At 40.3% G+C, this 20,955-nt stretch overlaps 1 protein-coding gene across 1 annotated transcript in view; it reads left to right on the forward strand.

Annotated features, from left to right (window-relative positions):
• espn (espin) overlaps positions 1–20,955 on the forward strand; it is a 51,694-nt gene that overhangs the window by 18,128 nt on the left and 12,611 nt on the right. Inside the window, exons 6-11 of the mRNA XM_088007438.1 lie at positions 1,522–1,777; positions 2,108–2,391; positions 7,129–7,290; positions 10,010–10,259; positions 18,999–19,144; positions 19,290–19,673. Coding sequence (XP_087863564.1) covers positions 1,522–1,777; positions 2,108–2,391; positions 7,129–7,290; positions 10,010–10,259; positions 18,999–19,144; positions 19,290–19,673 — 1,482 coding nt within the window. The remainder of the gene's footprint in view (positions 1–1,521; positions 1,778–2,107; positions 2,392–7,128; positions 7,291–10,009; positions 10,260–18,998; positions 19,145–19,289; positions 19,674–20,955) is intronic.

Raw genomic sequence — 20,955 nt, forward strand, 5'->3', positions numbered from 1 at the left:
GTTTGGAGCTCTAGGTTAATATTAACTCAGTTTATTCATCCACAGCCAGTCTAGGTGTGTAGTTGCATGTATCTTTTTAGGCCTGCATGTGTACTTTTGAGCACGTGTAGATTAGGAGTTTAAAGAACCGTGGTATAAAGACTTGCTAGGAGCATGCACTTTTTTCTGTAAACAGTCTGCTGAAAATGCCTTAATTTTTACTGCACCAGTATTTAGACAGACCGAAGTTGAGCAACGTTAATCAGGCGAAACACAAGAAGTGAAGCGCACTTTGTTTCTCACAGTTTCCGCAGCGCTGCACTAAACTTCATTCTTTACAAGTACTCACTAAAACTGGGTCTCTAATAAGGGAGGATTACACAATGAATGAGGCAGTGCAAGTTCATTTACAGGGCCCTCAATATGGCTGCTGTTACATAAGGCAGTGTCGGCTGTGGGGTCCATGCGAGGGCAACTCAAACAAAACAGAGATTTAACTCAGTCAACCCTGAAACTTTCATTGCATTTAATTTAATTACAGCCATTCTGTAACCATACTGTACTTGGTTATTTGTGAATCTAACACAAATCAAACACCAGGCACTCTGTTTTTTTTCTGGTTATTCCCAGAGACCTGAGCTGTAAAACACCCGTTGCATGTACTATAAGTGAAGTAGCTTTCACCGAACTGACTTTATTCCAGGCTTTTCAGCTAATTACTAACTTACCCTTTGACTTCCACCATCCTACATCGCTAGCAAATTCAAGCCCCAGAGCATGCAGAGTAATTATAACAGTGCTGGTGCCGGGGAGACATATCTCCTTTGCCTCATGTTCTCTGTTCTGTCACAAGGGACACGAAGCCACACGAGTCGAGCACTTTGGGAGAAGACGAAAGCCCCAGAGCTGCTCTGATCAGCTGTGAGAAGTTTCACTACTGTGCAGTAATTAAACTCATAATGCTTTTCTCCTCGTTTAATTCACCAGGGACTGAGCGGCAACAGGATTTATGAACTGATGTCTGAACATATGGATAATTCATAATGATGAGAATTGTTCTGAGTTGTAAAATAGAACTAAGTGGCATACAGTTAACTTCTAATTAAATGAGTCATATAGAGTTGTTTTGGTTTTGTAGATTTTTTTAATGTTACGAACACAAATTTCAGTAATAATTTGATATGATACAGGCCAACTAAATGCAGGGACTAATTTTGAATTGGAAGAAAAAAATTATGCATGGTGTTCAGCTCCCTTTAATGTGATACCCCTAAATAAAATGAAGTGTAACCATTTGCCTTGGATTTACTGGTGTGTAATCGAATCACAAATGAGACAAGACTAAAATTTTCTACACGCAAAATTTCTTCTGCGGCTGAAGAGAAATGCTTTTCTTTTGCAGGAGCAGAGTTGGAACTGATGGGAAAATAGTCTCAATAAAACGTGTTAAAGTTTGAGTCGGACAAAATCTGAAACAGTCCAACGGGTTGTGTGAATGCGAGCCGCTGTACAGTGATGCTTTCTTTCATAATCCTGCAACAGAGTGTGGAGCATCGGGTTTTGTCTCGAGACCCTTCGATGGAGCTCGAGTCCAAGCAGCCGGACTCGGGCCTCTCCTCCCCGAACACCACCATGCCTCCAGCCAGCCAGGCAGCGCACTTCGACATCGGCTCGCCGTCCAGCTCACTGTCCAACTACGACTCTGCCAACTCCAGCCAGTCCAGCACCGGAGAGAAGAGAAGCAGCCTTACAATGTCTCGAGGACCTCCCACCCAGCTGAACTCAGTCGCACATCAAGGTCTGTGACGTTTTAAACAACGGGATTAAAACTGTTATTTATCTGTTCATCCATTTATTTAGTATTTTACAATGTTTCTGTTTGGTTACTGCCTTAAATTTACACTTTTGATGTCAGGTGCTTTATGTACAGGTGCTGCACCCTAGTGGTGTGTCCACATAAATTTAGTTCTATGTAGTGACTCCAGTCATTTTTTTCTCAGTCATACTTAAACCGCTTACAAATAAAAGGAAATCAGATCCCCGATTTCAGCTTTATTGAGCAAATTAAAAACCGGTGCCAGTGCGTAATTTTTGCTTGAATTGTTGTGAGACCGCCATCTTCTTACAGGTGCATCGGAGTCGGCCATTTCAGACATGCAGGCCTACATGGACATGCTGAACCCAGACATCGGCGCTGACACGGCCAGCAGGAACGAGATCAGAGCTGACGGTGTACCCAACCCTCCGCCTCCTCCAACCTATCCTCCTCCGCCTCCCCCTCGAGCTCCACCGAATCTCCCTCCGGCTCCGAGCTACCCGGCGCCTCCGCCCCCACAAGAGCCTCAGTCGGCCGAGTTCCTGAAGGTGAAAAGCAACTTGCGGCACGTGGACAGCAAAAGCAGCAAAAAGGAGGTACGAGCGGTGTTGGCAGTTTGTCAGTAAAGTTTCTGAACATCAAAAACAGACATGTCCCAGAAATTATATATATATATATTTTTTTATCAGCATATGTTTTACAGAGAAACAGGAAGAGCTGTGTGTTTGTCATAAATTGGCAATTAGCTGCTTCTTCCTCCAACCCCCTCCCCAGTGGTTTTAATGAAATGGACTGAAGCTCTTCTGTAACAGTGTGCCTTCTCCGGTGAGCCAACAACGATGTTATTGTGTCAGCATGGCTAACGAGGCCACAGAAGGTGCTTGTTAGCGAGCCGGGCCTCTGATCTGACACATTGCGAAGCCCGATGTGATGGGTTTGATTTTAATTACACTAATTAATCTGGCCACAGATGACTCAAACGTCTGAAGAGGAGCAGCAGTGTCGAGAGGCAATAATATAAATGTCACTTCTGCTTCTGCTGGTTTGCTTATACAGACATTGTGGAGTTGTGTTTCTGACAGAGATGTGAATGAGTTTATTTAGCGGCGCAGCAATGATTGATCTGACTCTGTCATGAGAAATGTGTTTTCCTGATTGCTGCCATATCTGGCACTGTGATTGCGAGGTGAAGTGCTTTACGATTTTTAACTTATTGCTATTTTACATCCAAAAAGTTAAGCTTGCTTTATTTAGTTCTTTTAACCCTTGTGTGTGCGAGGACAGAGGCAAACGTAGAGGACTGAGGCAAACGTAGAGGACAGAGGCAAATGATACAAGTTTTACGTGTGTGGGGTCGGTTGGACCCCATTTGCAAACACAAGGGTTAAGGATATGTCTCTGGCAGCTTTGCATGTGTGCATACTGAACATATCTTTTGCCCATTATTCCTTTCAAAATATCTTTTGAGATATTTTGAGTGTCTGTAACATTAATTTTCAAATATCACTGTCTCTAACCCTTCCATGCACAGTGGACAACTATCTAAAAGCCATTTTCTTGTGCTTCTTGTGGATTTTTATGTTATAAATGCACACAGACCACTGAAGTGGACACTAATGCATCACAAAATACACTATCAACTACTGGCCATCAGCTGCAAATGCAAGAAATTATTTTTGTTAAATCCAATATGGCCGACAAACAAAAAAAGCTTGTCGACCGACCCGGTCCCTCCTTCTACTGTAGACGACTCTTGCAGGTAAAAAAAATATTGTGATTTCAGATAACCCCTAAAGAACAATACTACTGATGTATTTTTCAAATAACAACTTTGTATTTGGAGAAAATTACAATTAATCACATAAAAAAAAAAAAAAAAAATTTTTTTTACAAAATTTCTTTTCCTACCTTTTTTTAATGCCTTAAGAAAATCCAAAAAAATTGGAAAGAAATCCTGACACAAAGGATCATAATTCATGCATGAAAGGGTTAAATGAGACCCAGCTCTCAGAGATTTAACCTGTTGAAATAAGATTCGTAAAACGCATTTGCTCAAACTAGTAGGTGTCAACTGAGCTTTGGATCTCCACAGGTTGCCCAGAGTTATCACGACCCCAATGGCTACTTCTTTGGCGGTTGCCTGGTTTGTCAGTTTAGTTGTATTTTCCTGCTTTGTTTGGGTTAAGTCATTTGTATTTTTAGACGATGAATTTGACAGTGATCTGATATTCTCAAAGGTCAGGATGTTGTCTTCTAACCTAGCTTTGCTTTAATCTTCTTTACAACTTTATTTCTAAAGTGCCTGCGGCTTTCCATGGATCTCGTGAAGCTGTTTGTTCTCTAATATGGTCTAACAAACATCTGACTCAAGAGAAGCTGTATTTATACTGAGATGTGTAATATTTTGTAGTTAGATTACATCAAATCTTCCACAGGGTTTTATCTGACGGTGCCAGAATAAAGAAGGATGAATATATATTTCCAATTTACAGATTCCTATTTGTAAAAAAAATATTTGAGAACAATAATCTTTTACCTTCCACTTGACAAATGTGTGCTGTTTGGTGTTGGTTTGTCACATAAAATGTTGAAAAAGATTCAATTTAACAATTTCTAATAAAATTCTTGTTCTATGTTTGACTTATCAGGTTAATTCTTTTGTGCTTGGATAAAATCGTTAGAAACGACACATGGTCTTCGGTTGAGAATGACTGATGAATATTTTTATGCAAACAGCATGAAGCTAAAACGCTGCACAGCCAGCTGGTTTGAGGGAGGAAAAAATGTGCTTAGGCATCGGCAGGGTGTATGCATCTGCAATGCAAATAGATCACATTGCAGTTATAAATGGTGAGTCAGTGAGTTTTTCCCATAGAACGCATCCATAGCGAGCTCTTTGTGTTTGTGTGTTTCTGTGTGACTCTGCGGGGGAGATGTTTAATGAAACTCTTGTGTCACCCGCTTTCCCCTCCGTGCCCAGGTGATCAGCTCAGGGCGCACCCTGTCTTAATAATTTAGATAAGGTTTGGTTCTCAGAACACAGGCACACACACGTGCACAAAAAGACACACAAATCGGATCTCTGTGTACCAAACAGTGAAAAACAATCCACCTGCATGCTAATGCTGCAGTGAGCCTCGGGTGGATTTTGTTGACGGCCCGACTCATTTGTCTGCATTTGACTCAAAGCAAAAGTTTATTGTGCAGCGTACAAACCTCCCTAAACACCACGACTGCTAACGCCTGTCCCAGTTTTAATTTTTGGAATGCAATCCATCAGAACATTCATTTTATTTTGGCACTATTCCTGCTGCAAGTGCAATTCCCGAAAGGTTTTGCACCTGCACTGAAGGCTGGAATATTTTGATAATCCCAAAGCCTCTCAGGATTTGCGTGTGGCGAAGGCGACGGCCAGAGGAACACATGGGAGTCTGTGCTTTGCATAAGCGGAACTGGGCAGGGTCCGGGGTGTGGTCAGTCAACGGGACGGTGGTGACATCATAGCCGCTGCTGAGCTGGCCCAATAGCTTATTGATGAGGCCTGTGGGTAAAGTGAGAAGTCCAGGTAGAGTGACAGTGGTAGGCTCTGAGCGGAGAGAAGGTGAGGCGCTGGATCTGGTGACAGCTGCTCTCCATCGGCTCCGCTGGGTTGCGCGGATGTGGCTCGGTCCAGACTAGAAAGCCGCTGAAACAGTGGACTACTAGCAGTAAGGTAAAGGATGTTTGCTTTTCCGAGGACATTTTTTCTTTTTTTTTTTCTTTTTGCTCCTCTTTCTGCAAAGCTTATCTCCTTCCAATTTGCATTTTTCAGCTGTTTTACATTCGAGCAATAAATCAGACTTGTTTAGTTTTTCTGCTCAAAAAAAAAGCTCGTTGTTTTAAATTATACATCGGAAGCGATCTTATTTTTTGACGCAAATTGCCTCCCTGTGTTTGATGACATGTAAATGTGTATGTCCGACAAACAGACTGAACAAACTTGATATTGTTCTGTACGCTAATAAAATGTAAAAACATAAGGAAACACATGAACAAAAGCCATATATCACTTCCTGCTGACAGACAGATATGTGCGATGAAAGGAAAAGGAGTCGGCGTAAATGAGAGATTGTGGGGGGTTGGGGCAGGGGTGGGGGGGGTTGGCAAAACACTTTGTACATTTGCTATTGTCGACCCGTCTCCCCGGGGGATGACGATCCATCTGCATCTCTCCGGGCTCGCTTTACCCAGCCTGCTGATGAGCGCTCAGGGACCGTCTCTTTGACAGCAGACAGGAGTCAACACAATTAAAGAAGCTTGTAGGAACTCAGAACACAAGAGCGCACAGGAAGGGAGAAGGTCAGGGGTCAGCTGTCAATTATTTCTGCTCACTCACGTCAATGTCAGACGTCCCGACACTCGAGGTGCTGGTTTGGGTTAAGTGAAACAAAAAAAACAAAAGAAAAGTCCAAGTTGTGTGCCAGCATTTTGGATGTAAATAAATACAAATCTGTTCCTCAGTCTTGGATTTGAAAGGCAAAGCAGCTTTTTTTGCTTTAAAACTTGCATATCTTTTTCATGTTAGTGTTTGAAACAGATTTTTGTACCTGTAGAATTTTTTTGTATCCTTTTTCTTTTTTTTTTTTTGCAACACAAGTTTTTGAGAAACACAGACAAATAAAGTATGGGAATCAGGAAGTTTTGTTGCATAGCTATGTTTTCAGGCAATAACTTTATGCAAAATTTAAGGCCTTTTGCATGAAGGAAACATATTGGAAACCAACAGGAAATATAACACTTCTTCTTTTTCTTTTCTTTTTTTTTTTACACCGGCATGTGAAAATGAAACATTTTTCTCACTGAAGCTTTTAAATATGTAAAGCCTGTCAGGTACATTTTGTACGGCGAAAACTGTGATTGAGAATATTTGACTGTTGTCGTGTTATTAGAAATCCAGCTTTCTACACAATATTAAATCAGAAAGTGACATTCCTAAAACGAACGTGGCTATGTCAGTGATCTGCTCACTCATTCACTTCATTATAAAATCTGGATGTGACCCAACAGGCTGTGGATGGTGAAACATACAGTGGATGCCAGGGCTTTACATGGGCTAAATTAGAGCCTTGTTCTGCTATTCAAATAAAGCAGCTTTGGTCCCCACGAGAGAGCTAATCCAGCAATAAAACAGAGTAAATACATTGTTCTGTTGGTGTTCAGCTTTCCTCCTGCCACCCACACACATTCATAAACATGGATTAATTTTTCACACAGTATGAAAAACATCTAGGAAAAAAAACATGCATGGGGAGTTTTAAGGTGACGTGTCCGTTTCTCTTTTCAAATCGGTGAAGCAGCTGACTCCTGGGGAGAGCCACGAGAAATTGCGGCGAGTGGATTCGAACAGGAAGTCGAGGAGCTTCAACAAACAGCCCAGCACTGGGGACTACTACAAGAGTCTGGGCAGCGACACGGCGGAGCCCCGTGGGAGCAAAGTCATGGCGCCCAACGAGGAGGCAAGTTGAAGACATCTAAATACGTTGAAAGGGCCTCAAAACAAGATTTCTCAAAGCTTCACTCATGCTGGATGCTGACGTAGCAGAAAGTTCATTTTCTGTTCACTGAAAATTAAAACGTATCTATTTAGCATGTGTTTTGGCAGCGTCCAGGGTAGCTTGGACATGCTGTTGCTGCGTGAGGTCAGAGCTTTGGGTGTGGTTTAGCTGAGCGAATGTGCATCGGCATAAGGTTACAACACTGACGGGCAGTAATTTGCCTGAGCGTTACCACTCAGTGTGTTACATAATCTTTTACTGTCTTGACCCTTTATTTTCCAGTCTCCAACTCCTCATTTCCATCACCTCACCTCTTGTCTCCACCCCTCTGTGGAAATGTTCTATACAGGCGTCATTTGCTAAACGGATGAGCGGCACTGGAACATGAAGCTTCCTGTAAGCGGCAACAAAAATCTGATTTAAACATTTTTCTATGAGTAATAATTTATTTCAGTACGTAAAAACAAATATAGTTTTGTATAGTAGGATATACAATAGATTACATAATAGAATGGATCTATTTTTTATTCTATACAGTATTAATATTCCTAATACTTAAAAACAAAAGTGCAAAGTGTATAGTAGTAAAAGTGAAAGCATACTGATATAAATAAGTTTATTTAGTTTTAGTTGCTATTTATCTCTAAAATAATAGAGATCATATTATCGGTACATATAATAATATTATGTACAGGTATTTTTGATATTGTTATTAATAAATGCGAATGAAATGTGAATTTACACACTCGAAACAAGAAAGAGGCAAATCTGATAATTGCCAAATTTAGAAATCTAAATAAAATCAAAGTAAATAAATTTAATAATGCATATTGAAAATCCTGTTATTTATTTATTAAAGCCCCTAAACACTGCCTGTCAAATCGCTTTAATAAATTTTATTCCAGATAGATTACACCTAGGAAGTAATTTAAATAAATGCTTCTTCTGTTTCTGGTTTGTCTTTGTGTTTCACAGCAAGAAATCCCATAAAACAAAACAATTAATTCAAAATGACAGGTTCTGATTAAAGCTACATATATGGACATGTGCAGTTAGTTATAAGTCTTAATTTGGGTTCATTGATAAATACTGAAGCATTTTAGTAAATTTCTGCTTAAACCACCTGTTTGCTTCCACATAACTTCACAAGCACAAGAGGATGGATAAATAGTCAGCTGGAGTCAATGATCAATGTCCCTGGAGAAACCCGAAACTCCCACGAGTATCAGGAGTGGCGGGTGTTCAGGGGGGACACATGCTATAATCCACATTGAGCCAATTAGAGCCCCAGAGGGGCCCCTCCCTGTCTCCGAGGACCCCAGCAGATGGAAGGGCTAATCAAGGGAACCGGCACGTGCCGCCATGACCCATCTGGATGCCCCTCCTCTCTCCTCCTCCTCCACCTCAACTCCCCGGGGAGGCCTGGAAAGTGAAGGGAGCAACAATGATGAGCACGTGTCTGAGGAGTGCCGGGGGGGGGGGGAGGGACGGGGGGGCGGTGGGAGATCCAGTTAGATGTCACAGTCCATTAATGCGCCTCCAGCTGAGTTCCAGCATGGTTTTGGAGCGTGCCGACGCGTGCAGGACTATCAGTTGCAGTGACAGATGGTCCATTCGCTCCGTTTTCTGCGCAGGATTCCCCCCTGTGGGATTAGGTAATATTAGCTCCCTTATACATGTGAGGGTATTGTGTCTTTATGAGCTGGTTAGAGACGTCCGGAAACGAGAACAAGGCGTGCATCTGTCCCTGGCAGCAGCCTTTGCAAGAATTTAATAGTTTTACACCTCATAGCAGAAGTACAGGACTTTCATCATGCAAGCTCAAAATATGCTGACGGTTTTTCACAAGAAAGGCATGATAAATGTGTTACTGGTTATTTAATCAACATAAACAATTTGGGATGGGGGTTTATCATGCTATTCATCATTTGAATAAGATTAATTCCTTATAATACAATTTTATTTAATTGTTGTCACATCCATCCATTTTCTTTACACCCTTGTCCCTTAGTGGGGTTCGGAGGGGTGCTGGTGCCCATCTCCAGCTAACGTTCTGGGCGAGAGGCGGGGTCACCCTGGACAGGTCAATTGTTGCCACAATAAATTCCAATTAATTAATTAATTCCAATTCCAATTAAAACCGTCGGGATTGTTAGGTTTACTATTTTCTCCTCTGTTTGTTCAATGTATCAATAAATTTGAAAATATGATTAAATGTTGTTACTGTGTGCAGTTTAGTGATCAAATCAGACTCCTTCATGGTGTCCTAAAGAAGTGCATTACAAATGTGTTTGTGTTTTTGAGGCTATAACTGTGGCGCCATGCGGTCACAGCAATAGTTACCTGAAAAAGATAAGTTGTTATTGTCACTTTTATTGTTATCACAATAGTGCCACAAAATATCATGATATATTGTAAGTCCATATTGCCCACTCCAATAAACAATCTAACGATGTCAGTTCTTTACAAATAAAATCTCAAAATCAGCTTTGTGGCTGTGCCATGAGAAATGGGAAAAGCTGAGAGGGAACTTCAATAAGACGCTCCAGGGGACGATGATTGCTAAAACTTCTGTCCTCTTCGCCCGATCGTTGACCACCAACGAACTCTAGGAAAGAGACGACTTTAAGGATGCGTCACGTCATTGACATCATCTACGTTTTCCTCCTCTTTCCTTCAGGGTTCGGTATTATTGGAGGAGCCTGCAGAGAGTCCCGCCCCCACCTCTGAAAATGGCACCACAGAGGAATCTGTGTCGCCTCCGCAGCCGCCTCCACCGCCTCCTCTCCCCCCCAGCAACCCGATGCCAACGCCCCCTCCTCCTCCTCCACTGCCCACCGGGCCACAAACCACCCAGAACAACGGCAGCACCGCCCCCAGCTCCACCCCCACTTCCACCGACAACAGGCGCCCATCTTCCTCATCAGGAAGTGAGTGCCTCCTTTTGTTGTTCCTCAAGTCTTCCCACTTTTTTGCTTGCATACTTTTACTGTGTTATTCTTAGAAAGTGGAGAGTGTGTGTGTGTGTGTGTGTGTGTGTGTGTGTGTGTGTGTGTGTGTGTGTGTGTGTGTGTGTGTGTGTGTGTGTGTGTGTGTGTGTGTCAGTGTCAGCCACCAATTTATCATTGAGCGGCGTTCAAACCTGGCCTTCTAAGTACCAGATTGTAAATTAATGATGCGGGCGTCCCGTTACCCCGAGATCTGGTTTAGAGTTCAGTTATTTCCTTAAGTGGCCCTCTGCCCGATATCACTCTGTCTCACTAAACACTCCGCTCTGCTTGTAGGAAACGTTGGGAATGAGAAGTTACTAAACTTATTGCTCGTGCATTACTGCTTGTGAACAGTCCTCAGTAGCTGTTGGAGAAATATGAGGTGAAAATCCAGATGTGGCACAATGCTCGAAAGTAAACCATCCATAAAGCGGGAGTAAGGGGAAGAGTAACAAGATAAAACTATTACTTTATAAAATAAAATAAGTTGGTCTATGATTGAATTTGTCAACCTCCTAAATATTTCTATTTCTTTTCATTACATCTTTGCACTTTCTTCTGTTTCCTCTGCATGTCTTTGTCTTTTCTTCCTCTCTCTCGTTGCCTGATGCGGTTTTTCCTCGATGCTCTCAAGGCGGGAATGTCTCTATCTCCCCCCCAGACAGAGGGCCGCTTAGACAGATGAAGAGTAAGTACAAACTGAGACTTTAACCTGATAGATGTCGGGATCTTCCCAGACCTTTATATCCACTTTAGCTTCCTCATAGATGCACCCATGTGAAAAAATAAATAAAAAAATTCAGACATTTTTTCGAGGGAAAAAAAAAGTCTTTTAATTGCATTCGTTCTACTTATTAAGTAAAACATATGAGCAGAAAAGTGGTTTCTGAGTGGAGGAATAGTTTGGACACCCTAACCTCTCACAGCTGCTGTTGGCCTCTTTAGATGCGACAGCCTCAGTGGGATGTTTCCACCGGGTTCGACATGAGGAAACTTTGCTCCACTCCTCACCTCCAGCTGTGAGATGTTTGAGAGTTTTCCAGGTCGTACAGTCCTTCTGAAGCCACTTCAGGACATTTCAATTTAATCAGGATCCTGACTCGGTCCAGGATTTTTACAATCTATTCATCTTCAAACAGTATTTTGTGGATTTTCTGCACAGTTTCTATTTATTCATCTGCCTTAAGAACACTATTCTAGAAGTTCTTCTTCTGAGGGAACTGTCAATCTGGGCTTTTTGTTTTTCTTGCAGAGTAAATGTTTGTTCCTTGTGCATCTTACATGAAACAAACCGCTGCAGTCTGCTTTGCACTCTCACATCAGCAGTAGCAATAGTTTGCTTTAGGTTCTGTGTTGACCATTTTGAGGTTTTGGGGATTTGTTTTAGCATCTCGCAGTCTGTTCTCAGGACAAACTTGGGTGTAGTTGCAGTGGTTTCGAATGTTCTCCACTTGTATCGTGAAATGGCTGATTTCAGATTATTTTTGAGAACTCTTTAAGTCTCTTATCAGAATCATAAGGTGCTACCATCTCCTGTTGGAGATGGCGCTTCTAAATAAGACTCGTACAGTTTCAGGGTCAGGAAAAAGGGCCACTAACAAATAGTTTCTTATCTTGGAAACAATTTGTTTGGACTTTTACCGAAAGATTAGCGCTTTATAGTTTTATTTTCAAAAACCAGACTGTTTTCTGAGGCTGTTTCTCTAATGAGCCTCAATGAAAAGGCATCAGCTACGCTGCTGTGAAACAAAAATAGACATGTTTAAAAAACAGGAACCCCTTTCTTTATGTGAAAAAATGTCAGTACGTACACTAAGTGTATGTATACTGTTCCTTTTATCCTTTTTTAAAAACTGCCTTTGTATACACATATATATATATATATATATATATATATATATATATATATATATATATATATATATATATATATATATATATACACACATACATACAAGGTTGTGTGGAAACCTTGCAAAAAAATCAGATTCTGATTTTGACTCCAATTTTGAATAGTCAGTAGCTGAATCTATTCCTTGACAGATAATGTATTTTTATTACATTTTGCAAAAAAGCTTCTTCTGTTCTTTTGTTGTTTACATATATTACATGATTTAATCTATTTCTGTTGAGCATCCAGTGTTACAAAAATTACAAACAAAAAAAAAACATACTGACTGTAATAGAGCAACCTAATTGTTTTCACACGACTGTATTTTACTATTTTTTTTTTTTTTTACACTTTTTTTCTTCTTGTTTACTAAAACAGATCCATCCGGTGTTCCTCACTGTCTCAGAAGCTTCACAATGTGCTGGTTTTATTCTACAGTCACTGGAATTAAATAGTTTTTAACATATGAGACAAAGAAGCTCCTCAAACTGAATTAAAAAGTTGAGTTGGAAAATCATGTGACAAAATAAGAGCTGGAAGAATGGAAGATCGTCTAATATAGAGCTCAATGTTTGCAGGAGGAAACCATCGATTTGTCTTTTTCTGAAGTGATAAAGCAGTTATTTAGTACATTTTTTAAGTCATCATCTATATGTATTTTATTCGTAGCGCTTTTCACATTTTTACCCTTTATAAATGTGACTAAAATGCTTTAATATGGATTCATATTTTTTTTGTAGCTTTATGATTTAATTTAATAGAGAAAAAAAATAAAAGAATCCAACCTTTTAATTGGGCACATTTATTCAGCAGAGGACAATATTCTGTGCTAAGAAATAATTGCTTTATTATTAATAACTTGTTATTGCAACATGCGCAGTAAGGAGGACAGTAAAGGAGGTAAAAAAATGTTTAATTGTTCAATTATTCAACTTACAGAATAGTAATTTTTAATGTGTCTAATAACAATAATAAAGTATCTCAATCCAGATAATTAATTTTTTTTATATTAGACCACTGGAAATGCTGTAAAAAAATATAGATTATATAATAATCATTTAAGTCATCCAAGGCTTAAACTACTTATTTTATTGATTTATCTATAATTTTCGCAATAATTAATGGGGTTATTTTGCACACTTTAATCTTTATCTATTTTATTTAACTCATCTGTCAGCACAGTTAATAAAAACTTGGAGACAAATATTATTTTTTACATAATGATGTACAACGAAACTAAGAAATACAGTTTTGTTCTAAAACCAACAGGACGTAAAAATGGAAATCCTTAAAAGGAAGATGATTTTGGATGATTCCAGCTTGTGAGTAAGCACGTTCTGTTAAACAAGGATATATTCATTTTCTTAGCTTTGAAGAAAAAGGAAAGCTGAATACCAGCTGCAGTAAAGTGTCAATTACTTGACTTAACATCAGATATTTTATAACTTCCTTCTGTCTGGTTTATTTCAGCTCCTTCTGTTATCTAATAAATTAAATACCCATAAACTGCTTAGAGATAAAGAAGGCTGTGTCCCTATTAATTTGTCCCTTCTTATAGTCATAAAACGAAACCGTTCCAGAAACACAAAAAGCTCAAAATGACTTTACTGCTTTTCTTGCTGCGGTGACACAGAGAGGCAGGTGGCCGGCCGGATAGGCTGCAGAGTTTGTCAAGCTCTTTTGTTCTGCAGGGTTTTTTTTACCGCAGGAAAGAGGGGGACAGTTTTTACACCCTGCATCTTTATCTCAAACGCTGTAAGGAGCAGTGTGGTCTAAGGAAGTATAGGATTTGTTTCTAGCCTCTGATCAGACAACAAAACGTCACATGGAGGTAGGGCTGAAACGATTCCTCGAATGATTCGAGTACCTCGATTACTAAAATTCCTCGAGGAAAATTTACCTGCCTCGAAGCTTCGTTAATTTATGTTTTATTAGTTAGCGCACCGTGTTCCGGCCGGGACTTCATTTGCGTTGCGCGGAGCTCTCACTTCCGCCTCTGAGTTGTTGACAAAAGCTAAGTCTCAGCGGCATAAAGTCCAATCTTCAAGTTTGGCCCGTGGGGATTTTATGGATTGATGATAATGCCCGACTTTTTATCGTTTTTGGGGAACCAATAAGCATCCTTAAAATGACTGGGGGAATGCCTGGAGTACGGCAGCATTTCTCTTCCGTGGCTGCTGGTTGAAAGCGAACGGCGGGAAGAGCGCTGAGGTGAGCGGATAGCCTGAACAGGGCGGGCGGCTGAGTAGCTGATGCTTACCGTGTAAATGTAGCTTTACCGACGAACCGCACAATAAATTTCATATCCCGGTCTGAAGAAACGGGTGGCGGAGCGCATCGTACATGGCTGGTAGATGAGTTTCTGAGTGTGACCAGTGAAGGTGTCGTAAATATCCCGTATTGCTTCCCCCCGTGTTCGTCCCCCGGTCTAACGGTTCGTCAGTCCGCTGGTCTATTTCCTCCCCTCCACCCCATGTTCGTTCATTCGCCCTCTCCTCCCACTCCAGGCGGCATTTCCCGTATTTTCAAACCCAAAGCGTGACAGGTTAGGTGGCAAGGTGAGTTTAATTAATCTATTAAACTCACTGAAGATGGATACATAAACTAAAAGCTGGATTGTAGACATTTTTTATAAGCATATTTGTGAGCCTGCCTCTTTGTTATTAAATTCAATATAATTTCAGATTTTTCTATAACTTTTCTTCTGGTTAACTTAGAAAGTGAGCTATTATTGTTACAGGTTAGTTTTCTAAACTACAAAAAAGCAACTGTTAGGGATGCTCAAATATGAAAAATTGGACTGATATTGATATCTGATAGTAACACCGGTATTATGCCAGATTTACCAATATTTCATTTTATAATTTTTTTTTATCCGATTACTCGATTAATCGTAAGAATAATCGATAGATTACTCGATTACTAAAATATTCGTTTACAACAGCCCTACATGGAGGCCATAAAAGCGAAGAGCCTTGAATTGATATGCTGCGGCTGCTCTTTGACAGACTAGATGCATGTGTTGAATTGCAAGTCCAGGAAATGGCCACAGACACATTTGTCACCTAAATTTCCCCATGTGTCTACTACGTGTCATGCAGACCTAAAGTGCGAGTCTGAACTGAGAGCAGGCAGAGATGTTCATTAGGTGAAGCTGTTTCTCTTACATTGTGCACCTGTCACTCCTCCACATGTCACTCTGACCTGCTGAGTCCCCACCCTGTTTTTAAACAGGATTTATCTGTCCGCAGAGACACAGCTGCTTTCTCATAAAGTCAAACAGATGCACTGAAGTGTAACGTCAGTGTGATTTTTAGCCCGTTAAAACTCACCTATTAACGGTCCTGGATCTTTGTAATAACGACCTGTCAGGAAAGGCTTAAGGTATGAGGTTTTTGTCATAATTCTTTGTTTTTAACCTGTTTATATTTAAATAGGTTAGTATTTTGTCAAACAATTTCTTAGCCTTTGAACATTTTTGCAATTTGTCAAAATACAACCACAAATTTTATTAAACTTACATTGGATTTTATTTGACAGACCAGCATGAAGTTGTTGTTATTATTATTATTATTATTATTATTATTATTATTATAAGATTTTTAGAAAATCTAAAACTTTTGTTTTGTACATTTGTTATCAGCCCTCATGAGACAAATTATTTGAAATACCAATTTCCAAGCCATGTCTCTGGTAGCTTTGAAAGTTTTAAGTTTAGCTGTGTTTAGTCAATTGGATTTAGGTGTGGACTTTAACTGGGCCATTCTAACTCACCCAAACACTTTCCTCTAAACTGCTCCACTGAAGCTCATGCTGCAGGTTCTTGTTGGAGCAGGAACCTTTCTGGTCTTTTACCACCTGTATATGATTTTCCACCAGCATTGTCCTTTATTCAACCCATCCATGCTCATGTTATCTCTGATCAGCCTCCCTCTCCTGGTTGGAGTAAGACTTTCCCACAGCATGATGCTGCCACTACCAGATCATGTAAACTGGTGTGGTGGTGGTTTAGCTTCTCGGGGTTCCTATGTTAGCATTTCATTCCCTGATCTTCTTTGAACACGCTTTTGCAGTGCTAGTTTTAATCCACATATTGCATAATGAACGTCTGAAGAATTTCATTTAAAGTTATTTAAGGAAAGTAGCGGAAGAATAATGCATGTAACAAGTTTCAGATGTTTGAAAACTACATTTTTTCTTCTGATTTATGTAATACTTTTGTGTTAATCTACCAATTAAGCTTCTGTAAAATACGGGGAAGTGTGTGGTTGTAACTTGAAAAGTTAAACAGATTCAAACACCGTGTCAACTCAAACCAGCTGGTTCTTTTATCCCATATCGTACGTCGCATGAGATGTAACAAAATGCCAAGCGAACTGTGTGCGAGCTTTGAGAGGATTGGTTTGGCAGCGAGTGGACTGACTACCCGACGATTTGACGGCCTCTCTGTGTGCGTGTGTTTGTGTGTTAATTCCTGGCCAGCTTTCCAGTGGCTTGCTGTCACTTCCAGTTACTGGTGATTCCTTTAGATTTCCCCCAACTGCGATGATGGGTCTTTAGTAGAAAGCTGTTCTCTCCTCCTACATGGGAGAAAGGGAGCGCGGGCGAGCGTGAGGAGAGGTGGCACGCTAGCCAGTCTTTGTGTCCGTCCAAACCATTGTGGTCGCCTCGACAGGGAACACTTTTACCGAGGGACTTTTGTTTTTATCCGTTCTGCAAATAGAAGCTGGGTAAACAATGAGGGATTGAGGACATTTGCTACATTCAAGGCTAACGTTCTGTGAAACAGGTGAGGCTGCGACTGGCTTTTTGGATCCTGATAAGATCCCATTCATACTAAATTGAAAGCAGTTTTGAGGCTTAAATGAATTTTAGTGTGCTAAACTACGTATTGGTAGATAAGAGTATTATAATTAACCCTTCGATATAGTTAAGGATAAGATAGATTTCATATAATCATTAGATAATAAACATGAACAAGAATAAAGCAATAGAAAATCTGTTTTGTAAAAGTTTTTGTTTTTTATTTTTACCGTGAATACATCTTTCTCTCACCACAAACGGATTAGTCTCAGTGAAAGATGAATCCAAAGGTTTTTAATTTTTTTTTATTAAGACAACTGACAACTTTACTACACATGCATTTTCTTATCATTTCTATCATAATTTTTTTCTCTGATTAAAGCTAGAGATGGGCCGATGAAAAATTTGTGGTTGTTTTTTCAAATCTGGCTTTAGTTGAGCTTTGACTTATCAATAATCATTTTAGCTGATTCAGATTTCTCTTTAAGAACTATCATGAGCAGTGTTCAAAAATATTTATTTCCAGCCTTCCTGCTGGAAATAAAATGTTCTTATTATTCGTAATGTGGTGAGATTGTATTCACAGGCCTCTCATGTGACAGAAGTGTCCCTGTAAAGCAGGACTTTGCTTATTTAAAACATACAAAGTGATTCAAAGTCTTCAGCAACATATTGTAACAGCACAGTTGTGTTTATTCCCTTGAGAATGTAAATTACTACCTCAACTTAGATTTCCAGCAGCTAGCCAACATTTCCAAATCTATTGTGTTGAAAAGAAGCAGAGATTAAAAACCAAATGAATAAAGATCTACTTATACATTATGAGATCAGCTTTATCTAATAAATTTGCCCCCACATAACTTCACTCCTTTGCTAATTTTATGTGGTGGACAGTTTATTTTTCCTACCTGAAAACATTTAAAAACAAAGCCTGTTTTATTTCTGCGTTGTAGTGCCCTGTAGTGCATCTGGCATGCCTCTGCTGAAATTGTTTCCCTTTTAGACATCTTCGTGCAGCTTTTGTTCTTCCTCTGGTATCTTTTTTTAACACCCTGAAAATGTAAATAGATAACTTCAAGCCTTCTTCTCAACTTTCAAACTGAGGAGCGTTGTTGTTAGCACGGCCTGGTGTGGCGCATTTATGGACTGAGCAAGTTAGGATTTTGATGTTTCCAAACGACCTGTCACCAATGTTCCCAGTCTAGTGGAAAATCATCCTATTCTAGTCTTATTCTAGTCAGAAATACATGAGCCAATTGGCTAATGTATTTCTAATTAAACCAGTGCTGTAGCTTGTCCAAAACAATTAATTGTTGTTGTTTCTTTTCACTTTGTGAACTGAGTCAAAATGCCTTCTTTAATGTAGAAATCCCAACATACGTAGAGCGTGAGGTGATAAAAGAGGGAGATTAATTTCTTTCCTCGAACTAATAAAGCACAATAAATGTAAAACACTGCTGTTGAAAACAGGAATAAAATAATTATTCGGTAACTTTGATATCCTTCTTGAGGGCATTTCTCTAAAACTCTTCTACAAGCCCTTAGCAAGCCGTATGCATTGTATTAAAAAAAGGAACATTGTGTATTTTGTAGCTCTGTTCTGATTGTATCTCTTCAGATAAAGGGATAAAGTAAGAAGTTTGTAGCCAGGTTTTGTGTTATGGTTACCTTTTAATCCAAGCTGGGTCCAGGTGTTGCTAAGGCAACAGTGATCTAATCAGACATGTTTCAAGCAGACCCACATACAGTATAAATGCAAACCTCTGTAAACGAATATGCATGTCCAGCTTATCCATGATGACCCGACTGACCTCCCATCATTGTTCAACACGCTCCGGTTCATCATTGTTATCTGCCTGATTGGATAAAATATTTAAGTTCTGAAACGCCACCCAGTGTCTCTTTTCTCTTTAGTGGATCTGTCTCTCACTCTCGTCCGTCTTTCTACCTGGTTTCACTCGTCCGCGCTCTCCCTTTGTCCGCAGGCACAAAATCTTTCAACATGATGTCCCCCACCGGAGACAACTCAGAGCTGCTGGCAGAGATCAAAGCCGGAAAGAGCCTCAAGCCCACGCCTCACAGTAAAGGCTACACCACCGTGTTCTCCAACACGGGGACGACAGGCAACAATGTAGGTCCAAAGCCTTTTGGCGCTTTTGAATTCATTTACAAGATGGTGGACGATGCAGAGCCACAGACTCCAGCAGTTCAGCCACAGATATTACAATTACTTTGGATGACTGTGGTGTGTAATAGGTGTCTTCATCTCCTTTAAGGGAACCACCACACCTCCAGAGACCCAAACACCCACCCCACCGGCCCAGCCACCCTCCCCCCCACAGTCCAGCCCGCCTGTTACCTCTCCGCCCGTCACCCCGAGCCCCTGCCCCAGCCCCAGCCCCAGCCCCACCCCCACTGGTCCCAGGAACATGTCAGGCTCTGCGAGCTACGAGCAGCTGCCCTCCAACTCCGTCGTCAATGGGGACGGCGGAGCTGGCGCGGCGCAGCCGGAGTCGGGAAGGAAGACGAGCCTCGCTGACATTGAGGCGTTGGTGCCCACTCATGACGAGCAGGGGAAAGCCATCCCCGAGTGGAAAAGGCAGGTGATGGTGAGGAAGCTTCAGGCCAAGATGCAGGAGGAGGAAGAGCACAAACGCAAGGTAGGTTTTGTGGCAGGATACTGTGCCCAGATGACAGGTGTGTTGATGTGTTTCTGCTATCCCTTTTGTGGTCTCTTAAATTTGAAATATGCAAAAAATTAAATTGGATTGGCATTTTTTTTATAACTATGATGCAAACGGGATGGCTAGTACTTTGAATGTTTGATATTTTATGATCATTTTTTTGTTTGTGCATGAAGAGTGTAACTGAATCGAGATAAAAACTACTTTCTAAACATCAAAGAAAAGGTTTTATCTTAGACCAGAAGTTTCAAACTCTATCCCTTTGGGGCCACTGTCCTGAAACCTGTGGATATGTTCATGGTTCAGAAGCCCTGAATCAACTCATTGGTCATTAGCAGGACTGGGCTAGAGCTGAGGACACAGATAGTTATCTCATTCATGTGAGTTGGACCAGAGAAGCGCCTAAAAGTAGCAGAACGTTGGTCTGCCAGGGCTGGAAATTGAGACTGCCTCTCTTAGGCATTTTGAAACTTCTTAAAGCAGATTCCAGCTTAAATTATCTTTTCACACATCTCCTCTCAACTGATAACACTCCGCATTTATCTTTTTGTCTTCAGTAGCTTTAACTTGTGTTACCTTTAAGTATCATTAGACGTGGTACTGATTAGAAAGTCATACAGACACAATCTGAACACTTGTTAGGCTCAGATAACATAACAAAGACTCTGGTTATATACAAATTAATTATTTCTAACTTATTAATCATTAATTGCAAGCACAGGTTGCCACTTTTGCCTCTTGCATAATCCAGCAGGAAGAAATTTCACTTAAATGTCATTCTGTGATGCATGCATGAGAGTTTTATCTTACAGGGTTTAATTAAATAAATCCATATGTGTCTTCTCACAAACAACAATTAAAATATAGGTTAGAGTCTTAACACATGTACTTAACAGTTATCAAAGTGTTTTTGCTTTTTTTGTACTTTTGCATGACTTTTTTGTTACTCATAGACATTGCTGAGATATTTTGAAGTGAAGTGAATTAAAACTTGGCTACATCAACCATCACAGCATCAAGACACTTGACCAAACTATACACAGTGTGAGCTGGTGTTTTGGTGATGGACTCCTGTGGCTTCAAGTCCTTACATGCAGATTCAGTGGTGTGATGATGGGCCCCATTCACACTACAGGTCAACCAGTAATAGTGCCATCAAAGTCCCTAAAACAGCATTTTGACAATGATAAAATGCTTATGTACAAAAAATGCTTAGTAATAGTTTAAAAGTTGAGGATTGTTGTCTTTCATTTTTGCT

This window comes from Poecilia mexicana, unplaced genomic scaffold, assembly GCF_051168715.1.
Source record: "Poecilia mexicana isolate PSO_F unplaced genomic scaffold, ASM5116871v1 scaffold_7, whole genome shotgun sequence".
NCBI classification, from domain to species: domain Eukaryota; kingdom Metazoa; phylum Chordata; class Actinopteri; order Cyprinodontiformes; family Poeciliidae; genus Poecilia; species Poecilia mexicana.